General features: G+C 36.2%; 1 protein-coding gene across 4 annotated transcripts in view; it reads right to left on the reverse strand.

The window, feature by feature from the left end:
* Positions 1–13,820, reverse strand: part of TBC1D8B (TBC1 domain family member 8B) — an 83,179-nt gene that overhangs the window by 15,061 nt on the left and 54,298 nt on the right. For 2 of the 4 annotated variants that reach the window (XM_030939857.1, XM_030939858.1), the window contains exons 15-21: positions 12,743–12,811; positions 12,340–12,580; positions 11,526–11,591; positions 9,944–10,027; positions 8,859–8,915; positions 7,577–7,674; positions 3,292–3,457 (exon numbers count right to left, since the gene is read on the reverse strand). In XM_030939857.1, the coding sequence (XP_030795717.1) occupies positions 3,292–3,457; positions 7,577–7,674; positions 8,859–8,915; positions 9,944–10,027; positions 11,526–11,591; positions 12,340–12,580; positions 12,743–12,811 (781 nt within the window). Of the gene's footprint in view, positions 1–903; positions 3,458–7,576; positions 7,675–8,858; positions 8,916–9,943; positions 10,028–11,525; positions 11,592–12,339; positions 12,581–12,742; positions 12,812–13,623; positions 13,702–13,820 lie in introns of those variants that run through there. The other 2 variants (XM_010373547.2, XM_010373548.2) reach the window with 2 other exon arrangements.

A 13,820-nucleotide genomic window follows, 5' to 3' on the forward strand; every position in this document is an offset into this window, starting at 1 on the left:
AATGACAGGAATGAGGTGTTGGCTATGTTTCTGCCATTTCTGCTGGTAAACATAGTTGTGAAGATGTTTGGCTGTTCTATTGCAATTTAGTCATGAGTTTGTGGGTGATGAGAGGCAGGGTGCCTGTCTATTTTGCTAGTGTAAATCACAGCAGTTGAAGCATGGTTCCTGAGGTAGCAGCAGTAGTGATGGCTTTTTATGACAGCAATAGGAAGTAGCAGTGTCCTTATCACTGAAGAGTTAGCAATTCCCTTGGTGGCCTGATAGTGGTGTGTCTTTGGAAGTTGTTCTTGAAAGCTCAAGTTAGTCTATCCTCCTGGTAATTATGAAGCCACTTGATATCCAGTAATCAATCTTTTCCTGACTAAACTAACTAGAGTGAACTAGTTCTCTGCAATTGAATTCTGATATAAGAGGGAAGTCCTCAAGTGATATCTGAGTTAAGTGTAAGTAAAAATATATCATAGTTCTGTGTGAACTGAAATTTAGAAAAAGAAAAAAAAAAAAGGCTGAACATGGTGACTCACACCTGTAGTTCACACTTTGGGAGGCTGGGGCGGTAGGATTGCTTGAGCCTCCGAGTTTGAGAACAGCCTGGGCTACATAGGGAGACCACATCTCTACCAAAAAAAAAAAAAAAAAAAAAAGCCAGGCATGGTAGTGTGTGTCTGTGGTCTCAGCTACTTGGGAGGCTGAGATATGAGGACTGCATGAGCCTGAGAGATCAAGGCTGTGCTGCACTCCAATCTGGGTGACAGAATGAGGGCTGGCTGTCTGGGTGACAGAATGAGACCTGTCTCAACAAAAAGAAAAAAAAAAAAAAGAAGAAGATAGAAAAGAAAAGAAAAGAAAAAGGAAAAAAAGGTATCATAATAAACAATATTAATCTTTTTAAGTAAACCATTTTTCATGTTTAGTAGATATAATATTTATTTTTATAAAGACAAGTAAAGCCACCTTATAACATATTAATTTAATGTATAAGGTATAATGAACTGGTTCAGCTTAACACAACTACATAAGATTTTTAATATTATGAACAACCTGTTTGATTAACAAGATAGCAGCTATAAAAAACTATAATGTTTAGTTTGTTTCTCCTGCAGACTCAGAAAATAAATGTTTTCTTTTTGCTTTGCATTTATAAAATTTTGCAACTCAAAAAATCTCTTTCAGTATTCAATTTTAATTAATCGAGGCTAAAATATATTCAGTAATCTGTACTGTTCTGACTTTAAAATCATATCAAATATTAATAACATATGCTCTTAAGAAAGTACCTTTCTTTGTAAATACAACTGATAAAATATTCAACAAAGTATGTACAATAGTGCCTTGTATACATGTGTCTTTCTAGAGCTACTTCAGTGTAATTTAACAATCATTGCATAATAGCAGATGTATAATAGTTTCCATATAAACTATTAACTAAGCTCTAAAATATAGACATAGTTCAGCAAATCATTTCTGAGGAAAGGCATAGATGTTTATTTACCAACTATCTCTTTAAGTGGTAATTTCCTTGAAAAGACAAGGTTTATTAAATCATTTTAAAGATACTACTAGTAAGTGTTTAGCTAAACCCAATTTATGGAATTTTCAAAGGCTCAACTTGAAAATTCTTGAACTTCTTTGAAAATAACATATTCTATGGGCGATGAAGCCCCACGTATTGAGCTTTGTTCACAGTGGATTCTTCCCAAAGGCTGACTGTACCAACTCCCTCCAAGAAAGGGAGACCTCTTGAGTCACTCTGAAGGAGGTCTGCCCTTTCATGGTTTCACATCTAGAAAAGTCAAAGAGCTTATAACCAACGTGTTTTGTCAAGAAAGAAGCTCCAATGAATGATTTCTCCCCCAATTTCCTAAGTCAATTGATTAATAAATTGCCCCTGGTAGGAATAGCACAGGACAGTGGACAAATGTGGTTTGCTGTTTTTTTTTTTTTTTTTTTTTTTTTTTAAAGTGCTAACAAAGCCCATTATCTCTAAATGGACTGTCTGTGTCTGTGTAATGATTGAAATATAAGCGCATAAAGTATATAGAAATTACACATCTAAATTGGATAGTCAAAACTTTTTAGACTGATGTCAGCAATTCTGTTACCTTGGCAATCATTACATACAAGTATACTTTATGTGCTTGCCAGACTATAAGATAATTCAGTCTTAGTGTAGCCATTCTTTACTATCTAATGTAAATTAACATATGACTGGTGAAAATCCAAAATCTACAGCTAGAACCAAAGCAGTCACAAGCTACTCTGAGACAAATGCCACAAACAGCAGTGCCCAGAATTTCTAGTGATTTCTTGGTCTAATGAAAGACCTATACATTTAATTGAACCGTTTCTTAGCCCTTCTCAGAAGGCTGGTTTTATCCAGCTTAAATCCAAATCCAATATTGTTTTTTTCTTAATACCGGCCCAGAATTTAGAGTTATTGATTTGCTTTTATCAGTAACAGAGTTAGCAGGATGAGTCAGCAGCCTCTGAACCCCTCAGGTAGGAAGACTGTAGAAGGTACTTAAAAAACCGTTTATTACTAGAAGACTGAATGAGATTAACTTTAAAAAGTTAATAATATTTCAGTTAGATAACTTGAAAACAAGGGCTCCAAATGGTAATCTAGATAATTTGGAAAGTAGGGTTTATCAATTGACATGACATATCAGCCTCACTAACACCCAAGCATAACACTGTCTTTTCAAAATCGTCAGTAATTCATATGTAAATAGCAACACAAGCTAGTAATTTCCTTACTAAAAGTGATATGCTTGTGCCCTCTGGTGGTAACATTTAGCATATTCCCCTGATATTGCATACATTGTGAAATATAAAAAAGTATATTTGTATTTGAGAATATCATCAAAATTTGAGATAACAAATGTGGTTTGTTTTTGTTTTTTGTTTTTTTAAAAATGTGCTAACAAAGCCCATTATCAACAACAAAGAAATGATGCATTGTGCTTCTGGATATATATTTTGGCCTTCAGACACATTTTTAACAAGATAAATCCCTGAGCCCTATTCACAGGAATCAAGCTGACAGCTACAGGAATCTTAGTAAACTGGTGGTCTATGATAGGCAATTCCTAGGGATTTACATCTTGGTTCTAGACCTTAACTGAGAAATTTTTGCATTTTCCAGCTTGGCTTTTACATCTATGGGTTTCTCAAAAAACCTCACCAATGCTGGTTCATTCAACAGCGATGCAAGAATCTGTTCAAATGCAAATGACCACTGGCTCCCTGTTTTTTCCTCACTGGGTCCTCCAGAAGCACAGACAGTACCAGAGAATCCTTTGGCTGATGATGTAGGGCTATGTAGTTTCCTTCCAACTTCTTCCATCCTGAGTAAAAGGCTGGTTACAACAGCAATGGCTTGATATAATGATTCTTCTTCAGGGTCCTCATGAAATAAGTTATAGAGGGTCTTTGAAAACTGAATAAACTGAAACTAGAAGACACAAGTTGAAAATATCACATTTGAATATTAGACTTAGCAAATATAAAGAGAACTTAGAAGTGAATAGTCTCCTATATAGGATTTGTACCACAGAAGCTTCACCCTAGAAGTTATAAGAACTGGTGATTAATCCCAAAATAAATCTTGGTTCTAGAAAGTTGAGTATGGGCCAAGCGCAGTGGCACACGCCTGTAATCCCAGCACTTTGGGAGGCCGAGGCAGGTGGATCACCTGAGGTCAGGAGTTCGAGACCAGCCTGGCCAACATGATGAAACCTCGTCTCTACTAAAAATACAAAAAATCAGCTGGGCGTGGTGGCAGGCGCCTGTAATCCCAGCTACTCAGGAGGCTGAGGCAGAAGAATTGCCTGAACCATGGAGGCAGAGGTTGCAGTCAGCCGAGATTGTGCCACTGCACTCCAGCCTGGGCAACAAGAGAGAAACTCCATCTTAAAAAAAAGATGAGTATGAAGCATGGAAAAAAATTGCATTTAGATGCTCTCACTTATTGCCTAATAGCAGTACATTTTATCCAGACTAATTCCTGGACTGTTTGCCTGCCAGCATTACTTAAATGTTAGGTGCTTTTTTTTTTTTTTTTCCTAGACAAGGTCTTGCTGTGTTGTCCAGGCTTGAGTACAGTGGTACAATCATAGCTCACTGCAGCTTCCAACTTCTGGGCTCAAGTGATCCTCACACCTCAGCTTCTCAAGTGGCTAGGACTATAGGCACATGCCACCATTCCTGGCTAATTTTCACATTTTTTGTAGAGACAGGATCTCACTATGTTGCCTGGGCTGATCTCAAACTCCTGGCCTGATCTCAAACTCCTGGCCTCAAGTGATCCTCTCCCACTTTAGCCTCCCAAAGCACTCAGATTACATGCATGAGCCACTGTGCTGGCCAGGTGGTACTTCTAATTAGGCAAAGTCCCTTTGAAGCTGTCCTCACAGGGTGAACAAGAATTCTGGACAGAAATATAGTTATAATTATGCATAAATTAGGCTGCACTTGGACCTGCTTCCATGTAATGAAAAGTCACTGACATTAGAATCATAAGGCTTTTGTTTAAGAATTGTTTAAGATGTTTAATCCTGAATTCCAGCAAAATAGCTGATGAAAACCAGTTTGAAGACCCCGACAGAAGAACAAAACCAGCATGAGAATAGTTTCTTCATCTCCCCGTCCAATGATTACACCCTGCATTCTTCGACCAATGATCTCCACACTTTGGCCCACTCCAAACCCCTTAAAAACCCTAGTCTCAAACTCCTCGAGGAGATGGATTTGAGGCCTCCTCCTATATTATTCAGCAACCCTACAATCAAACCTCTTTCTCTGCTGCAACCTGATGTCTCGGTTTACTGACTTGCTGTGTACATCAGGTAAAGGACCTATTATGGTTACACCGTATTTCCCTACACATAAATCATTCATTCGTTAACCAATTCTAACAATTAAAAATGAGTTCCACTTAATCCAAAATGGCTGGAGTGGGTAGCTCAGCCAGAAGGTGGGCGGATCACAAGGTCAGGAGATCGAGACCATCCTGGCTAATATGATGAAACCCTGTCTCTACTAAAAAAAATACAAAAAATTAGCCCGGCATGGTGGCGGGCGCCTGTAGTCCCAGCTACTCGGGAGGCTGAGGCAGGAGAATGGCGTGAACTCAGGAGACGGAGCTTGCAGTGAGCCGAGATCGTGCCACTGCACTCCAGTCCAGACTGGGAGAGAGAGCCAGACTCTGTCTCAAAAATAAAAAAGAAAATTTAAGGAAGAATAAGTTCTGGGACCAGCTAGTAGTACAAGGTGACTCCAAGGAACACTGTTTTTTTTTTTGAGACAGAGTCTTGTTCTGTCACCCAGACTGCAGTGCAGTAGCACGACCACAGCTCACTGCAACCTTGACCTCCTGGACTCAAGCAAACCTCCCACCTTGGCCTCCCAAAGTGCTGGGATAGAAAAAACATAAGCCACCGTGCCCAGCCCAAGGAACCCATTCGGACATGTTTCTCTTTAAAGGCTGAAGTGGGGCCTAAGTTGACAGATAAACTGGTTTGCCTGCTAATTGCACCTTGATGATCCATAGATATTCCTAGAAGATACCTGTCAATTTACAAAAGCAATTCCAACTTAAGAATTCTACAAGTCAATCATCCTACCAGAAAAGTTTACTTGTAAATAAAAATCATATACAAAAGATATACTTCATGATAATATATTGTAACATTTTTCTTTCTTAATCTACAGTTTTAGTGTTCCTATATAAATATAAATATATATATAATATATTTTTCTGGGTTCCTAGTTCACAACTCCCATAGTCCTTTGTTACAGTATTTTCTTATAATGTTGGGTGTATTAGGCCACAGGGGCAGGCCTCAGAAAACAGAATCTTCTCCCCACTCTAATCTTCTTCCAACCTTCCTTTATTCCTTCCTTCCTTCCTTCCTTCTTTCCTTCCTTCCTTCCTTCCTTCCTTCCTTCCTTCCTTCCTTCCTTCCTTCCTTCCTTCCTTCCTTCCTTCCTTCTTCCTTTCCTTTCCTTCCTCCCTCCCTCCCCCCTTCCTTCCTCCCTCCCCCCTTCCTTCCTCCCTCCCCCCTTCCTTCTCCTTCCCTTCCCTTCCCTCCCTTTTCCCTCCTCCTCCCCTCCCTCTCCCCTCCCCTCCCCTTTCTTCTTTCTTTTTGACAGAGTTTCGCTCTTGTCACCCAGGCTGGAGGGCAATGGTGCAATCTTGGCTCATTGCAACCACCTCCTCCCAGGTTCAAGTGATTCTCCTACCTCAGCCTCCCGAGTAGCTTTCTGATAGTTGGTCTTAAAACCCTCCCTAGAAAGGATCCTACCTCATATCCTTGGGGGAAGGAATGCTGACATCATGAAGCTTCCATAAAAACCCAAGAGAACTGGGTTCGGGGAGCTTCTGATAGCTGAATGCATGGAGGCTGACAGGAGGAAGGTAAAGAAGAACTCATCCACATGCCGGGAGGGTGACACACTCCAACTCCAGGGGGACAGAAGCTCCTGCACTTGGGACCCTTCCAGACCTCGCCCTATGTATCTCTTCTTCAGGCTGTTTATCTGTATTCTTTAAAATATCCTTCTTAGTAAACCAGTAAATATAAGGATTTCTCTGAGTTCTGTAAGTCTCTCTGTAGCAAATTAATCAAACTCAAAGAAGGGATAGTGGGAACCCCAACTTGAAGTTGATCAGCCAGAAGTTCAGGAGATCAGACTTGTTACTGGGTGAAAGGAGGGAGCAGTCTTGGGGACTGAACACTCAACCTGTGGGATCTCATACTATTTCTAGGTAGATAGTGTTGGAATTTACTTGGAGGACACTCAGCTGGTATCTGCTGCTTGGTGGTGGGGAAAACTCCCACACATTTGGCCACAGATGTTTTCTTCTATGTTGATGATTGTTATTGTTGTGGTGTGAGAGTAGAGGAATAAAGGTACTTTGAGAGAATTTTTCCCTAAACAATAGTACTGTTCATTTATAATAATTCTAGAATAAATATATCATACTGACTCATTTTAGAAAGTACTTATTCAATTGTCAAATGATACAGTCCACTGAAAAATATGAAGTTATTTGATAGTTTTCATTTTGGTAAAGTTCTCGGGATCCTCCGTATCTGTACTAATCAGATTTTAATTAAAAAAAGAAGAACATATTTTGATTAGGCAGTGTATAAGAAAAAGAGGAACTTAAGATTATGTTTGGATATAAGATCAGTAGGAACCAGGGTGTGAACCATCTCAGTAATTTATCATTCCCAGTACCTAGCATTGGGTTTGGTATCTGGTAGACAGTAAACAAATGTTTACCGAATAAATTAACGTTTCCAATAAAGTTGGAAATATATTACACATATATTTTTTCTATAGGTGCATGTCATAGCAGAATAATTCTCTGAAACACTAGACACATTTAAGTGTTAAAAAAAATCATTACAAAATTTCTTCCCACTCTTCCATGCTCATCTGAAACTTAGATAATACATATATTATTTAATTATTTTGGGAATAGCATGTTAGCTATTTTAGAGGTTACACCCACATTCATACAAACAAGCAAGAACTTAGAATTTTCTTTTTGAAAATGCTATACCTGATTCATTCTTGGTAAATCCTTAATGTTTTCTTCTTTTTTGAAAAGCTCATCTTGCCATTGACTTAGATATGCTTGAATATCAATTTTCCCTTTGCCTGAAGAAAGGGAGTAAAACCATTTCATCAGGAACAGCCCACTATACTTTCTCAAATTTCAAAAATAATAATTATGATTAAAAGGTATTTCACTGAAATATAATAGTCTATTTTTTTTTTTTAATCCAGGAAATGATCTGAAATTACCTTTTATTTCACCCACTGGCTCTCAGAATACTGTTCCCATTTCTGTTTAGACTAAAACGTTTACTTTGGGAAGGTTGGGAACTAGTGAAGATGTGGTGAGAGAGGGAGAAAGGACATATTTAGATTAAAACAATACACCCCGACTTAATGCAAATTTTATGTATTCATTCTCATGTATACTATTAAGTTTAAAACAGCTTCTATATTATGTTCTTAATATGCATATATTGTATCAAAGTGGGCTGGGCACGGCGGTTCACACATGTAATCCCACCACCATGGGAGGCCAAGGCGGGCAGATCACCTGAGGCCAGGAGTTCGAGACCAGCCTGGCCAACATGGTGAAACCCTGTCTCTACTAAAAATATGAAAATTAGCCGGGTGTGGTGGCAGGTGCCTGTAGTTCCAGCTACTCGGAATGCTGAAGCAGGAAAATGACTTGAATCTGGGAAGCGGAGGTTGTAGTAAGCTGAGATCATGCCACTGCACTCCAGCCTGGGTGACAGAGCAAGACTCCATCTCAAAACAAACAAACAAACAAAACAAAGTGGTCTGTAGTGGCTCTTTTTCAAAAATTTGAAACACTACTTATTCATTCAAAGAGTTTAAGATACAAACGTACTGACATTAAAAGATGTCCATGATATATTGCAAAATCAAAAAAGGATATTATAAAACAGTACTTATGGATTTTTGTTTTAAAAAGAGAGATGTCTGCATATGTTGTGTATACACAGAAATAGATCTGAAAAGGATATAGGCAAAAATGTTTTCTGGTAGGGTTGAGTGAAGGCAAAAGGACTTATGTACTGTCTGAATTTCTTTTCCAAGAATTATCTATTACTTTTGAAATTAAAAATAAATCTTTTTAAAATAATAAAATTAAATGAATATGGGTCATTTACTATCATATTTTCTATAATTTCTGAGACATCAATAGCATTTAAAAGGAATCCATCTTTTCCCCCTTTGTAGCTATCCTTATTTACATAAACAATAACTAAATAAATTAAATGATAACTCCTAGATCATAGTACCTTTTTCAGGGCTGTGTTTTGCTGATTCTGCTTCCTTCTCATTTTCAGGCTTGGAAACTAGAAGAAGAGATGCAATTGCATTCTGTAGGATGTTTAACAAATACTCTTTGAAAGTAAAATAATATTTCGTATAGACGTATAAGCACATTACTTTATTCAGTTCTGCAAACAAATTTTAGCTGACTTGACCTATCATCAGAAGACAAAATATTCCAAAACTTTCACAGTAAAAAGAACACTTGGGGGAAATCCATATTTTAAAAAATCTTAGAAGGAAGTATGCCAAATATTAAGTATTTATCTCTGAGTGGTATTTTCTTCTTTGTGACTTTCTTTAAATAAAGTTATATTACTTTTATTATCAGGGGGAAAAAAGCACATACTGGAAGTCAGAAGAGTGTGCTACAAAGCCCTGACTGTGGCAATAACTCACTGTGAAACCTTGCACAAGTCACTTCTCTCTGGGCCTCAGTGCCTTTATCTATAAAAGGAAGAGACTTGACTTACCTTTATCTACAAAAGGAGGAGATTTGTAAGGTCCCTTCAAACTTAATGTTCAAACACTTTAACATATAATAACCACAAATATACATTAATCAGGGTTCATCCCTCTATAGGACATTGAATATTTATGAAAATAAACTAAAGGACACAAAAATAAGCTCATATCACTTTAAATGTTGTCTTGGAGACAGACTCATCCCTGTCTCCTACACCTACAGTGATTTATAATAAGTATTCACTGTTTGAAAAATAGCTATGACCTTTAATCATCAAATATTCTATTGTATTTTATCAAGGCATGAAAATGGTCTAATACATTTTAGAAATTTCTGCAACATAAGTAGAAACAAAATACTTTTTTTGAGTCTCCAATAAGCAAGAAATTCCATAAATCAAAGCCCCAAAATGCAATTTGGTTTACTGGTCAAACATTTATGGACCATGCTAAGTGCTGTGGTAATACAAAAGAAGCATAAGGTAAAATGAAGCCCAATTTTAGCTGGGTAAAGTATATCTAAGTCAACAAGATCTTTATGGGTGACTAATCATCAAAACAGTTAAAGTTTTAAACAGGTATTTACCATGGAGCTGGCTGAAATAAAGTAATTCTTCCTTGGAAAGTTCATCTCCTTTTGAAGTATCCTTAGATTTCACTTCAGTATAAGCTGAAAACATATAAATAACCCAAATTACATTTATTAACAACCAGGGGGCAGAGATGAGGTCAGGAAAATCTGGGAACCGGGTGTTAAAGAGTTTCTGTATAAGAAAGATGTAAGTGAAGAAATGTAGAGGCGGTTCTACTCTACTGTAATACATAGTAATTATACTGTAATATATATAAAATATAGTAAATACAAGAAGTACTTGATCATTTTGAGTTCTATTATTTTTCCTACTTGTTGTTTTAATTGTTTTCCAAGAGCTATTAAAAGTTGAAATTGTTTAAATCTGGCATTTAGAAATCTCTGAAAATGTGACCTCAGCCATTTAAAAACCATCCTCAATAATAAGGAAAACAGAAAGTTGGGTGCTTTAGTTTACTTCCTACCTGTGCTTTAACAGGTAAATATTGGTTTTCCTATTTTTATCCCTCTGTTAAAAGCATAGTTAATGACAATATTAAACATTCTAAACTCCTTTTATAATTAAATTTTTAGGTGATTTGTCTTTTGCTTTTAATACTGTGTTTGTGATTTGAGTGTGTGAAGGGTTAAAGATGGCCTTTAGTTTGTTGGTCTGGTAAAGAATGTTTCCTGGCTATCCTGAGAAAAGCTGAAAAGGGACCCCAGGTGTAGCTTTAAACAAATTATGAGGTGCTGTTTGTTTTTGTGAATTACCCAATCTTGGTTAAAAGGTAGTTTTTGCAATGCTCCTTCAGTTTAAAGCCTAAGACTGTTTTCACAAAGCAGGGATCAGGCCTTGGCAAGGCATCCTCTTCAGGTCAGTGGGAAAAACAAGTAAACTGAATGGTGTGGTAATTTTGAGGTAGTACGGAAGAATATAAAGAAATGTGAGCTTTGGAGTTAGACTTCAGTTTGCTATACAATTTATAAGCGATGTGATCTTTGGCAAATTTTAATCTTTCAGCTCTCAGTTTCCTTATCAAAATTGGAAGGATAATACTACCTATCAGGGATATTGTGAGAATTAAATTTAAAAAATGCATGTAAAGTTAATATCTTGTCAGAGCAAGTGCTTAATACATGATAGCTTTTATTGTGCTTCCTTTTTAAAATGTTTAAAAAGGAACATTTTAAATGTTAAGTGCTGCCTTGTCCCATTTTTCTGAATAATTTGTAGTATTTTGCAAGTTTGGCAATTTGTCTAAAGTTAATTTCCACTCTAATGACAACAACAACAATTCAACATTATACCAACAAGCAAATGATATGTAATTCTTATATACAAACTATTTATTATTAAATTGACTACTAACAGGAAGGAAACTTGTGGGCCCATATGTTACACAGGATCTCTTCCATAGAAGATCACTGTATCTATATCAGCAAAAGTAGTCATAATATAATTTGAGGGCCACAATGAAGCAACGATCTTATATCGTGTTGAAAATTAGTTTAGTTGTTAAAAAAATCTGTAATTATACTTGTTAAAATGGAATAAATTCCTGCTGTACATCATTAAAGACTGGTAAACTCTTACCTGGAGGAATATGTAGCTTAAAAAGCAGCTTAAGCTTCTCAGTAAAACTTCCATTGTACATTATGTCTGTTCAATAAAATTCAATTGTAAATAATCATGTATCTAAAGAACATTGAATCAATTTCAGCAACAAAGATTAAGATATAGATATTAGTCAAAAATTAGGATTTAGAAATCTGTTACTTAAGCTAACAATTAACCACCTAGTCAGTCAGATGCTCTCCTTCAAGTGTATAATTGTATAAGCAAAATACTCTTTATCAAAAAAGTAAAATGCTCTCTTTCCTAGCTCCTTTCCCCCAATCTCAGATTTCTCTTCTCTTTTGAATGAGGCCTGTGGAAGACAGAACTGATCTTCAAGGGGTGATCCCCGATAAGAAAGCATGCTGGGGTATCTGGAAAAGCAAAGGAATAATGTCTACAGGTACAACATCTTGACTATCTGTAGGTACAACATGTTTGCTGGGTATTTATCTACCACTCTTCTAGGCTATGTGGTTGAATTTTTACAGGGAGGTGGGGGAGGGGGGGAAGTCCTTCTGTAGTACCCATGCATCTGAGTGTGGAAAATTGGGACGTTGTCTTCCTTATGTTAACCCTTAAAATACTCACATCTAACAGCTTGCTTTTCTGAAAGGATTGGGGAAAATAATATCAAAATATTTAGATTTAGTAACAAATGCAGAAAAGGGTCCATTTATTACTAAACATACTGTAACCCATGGTGATATAGCTGACTAAATTGGCAATAATAGGCAGTACTAAGTATTTCTAGGAGCACTTTTTTTTTTTTAACTTAAAAAAATCATCTTACCAATTGCAGAGGAGAATTCTTTGAAGTTTATAAGGCAATCAGAGTTTTCGTCCAACAATCTGAATGTCCATAAAGCTAGTGAGTCTCTATTTGCCGAATGAGCCCAGGGACTCAACAAGTGATACAATGCTCTGAACTGCTGGCAGTCAATCTGATACTGTTCCAAATATGGCAGACTGGGGTCATGATGCTTCAATACGGGACAACCCAAACACCAATAACAAGATAAAAACAGCTCTTTCTATTAAAAATAAATAAAAAGGGAAAGTTACTAATTAGAAAAAGTAATTTTGGAAGATTTTAAAAACCATGTCTGCTAAAATAAAGATAAAAAAATTAGAATGGCTGTGATACAATTCTGCTAAAAAAGCTTTATTTTTCATTTAAAAAAGAACAACAGTACCTTAAAGATGACATAAAGTTCATCCAATTCATGAAGGCTCAATTTCACATCTTGTGATACAACACGCAACTTTAAAAAGATTAAAAGCAATTTAGTACACAGAATTTAACATTGCAATAAAGAAATTCTCTTTGAATTTACTTAGAGTCTCTCTCTGCTAGAAGAAAATATTTGTCTTTTAACTTCTTAAATGAATAATAAAAAGTTATGTTATAAAGTTATCTATTTTATCCTTTTAAAAAGTAGTAGTAGACTAGTTCAATTCTACTTTAATATGTACTTTGCTATTCATCTCTTCATACTCAGAAATCACTGCCAAAGGACAGCCACTTAATGTCTATAAATATAAGTAACACTATTCTAAGTCTTATTCCATATATTCCTCTCTTGCCACATAAGCAGCATATCTAGTCATCATGTGAGGTTGCCATTAAATACTTCAAAGGCATTGGGAGATGTACATTCCCTATCTATGCCAAAAAACATAATCCAATAAGTAATAAGCTTAGAAAATATGTAATTTTATCCTGTTCCATGAAGAAGAAGCACTTCTTTATGTTAACCCTTAAAACACTCACATCTAACAGTTTGCTTTTCTGAAAGGGTTGGGGAAAATAATATCAAAATACTTAGATTTAGCAACAAATGCAGAAAAGGGTCCATTTATTACTAAAGCTAAACACACTGTAACCCATGGTGATATAATCTGACTGAATTGGCAATAATAGGCAGTACTAAGTATTTCTAGGAGCACTTTCTTTTTTTTTTTTTTGCTTAAAAAAATCATCTTACCAATTGCAGAGGAGAATTCTTTGAAGTTTATAAGGCAATCAGAGTTTTCATCCAACAATCTGAATGTCCATAAAGCTAGTGAGTCTCTATTTGCCGAATGAGCCCAGGGACTCAACAAGTGATACAACTCAACAAGTGATACAATAATGGTACAATCATTATGGTATCTAAGAAATTTGAAAGCAAAGGTAAAGAAAAAAGCTAGAATTGAGGAAATAGGGAAAATTTTTAAAAAACCCAGTAGACTCAGTATATAAAATTAAGAGTTGGTTTATTGAAAAAATCA

This window comes from Rhinopithecus roxellana, chromosome 10 (assembly GCF_007565055.1).
Source record: "Rhinopithecus roxellana isolate Shanxi Qingling chromosome 10, ASM756505v1, whole genome shotgun sequence".
Lineage (NCBI taxonomy): Eukaryota > Metazoa > Chordata > Mammalia > Primates > Cercopithecidae > Rhinopithecus > Rhinopithecus roxellana.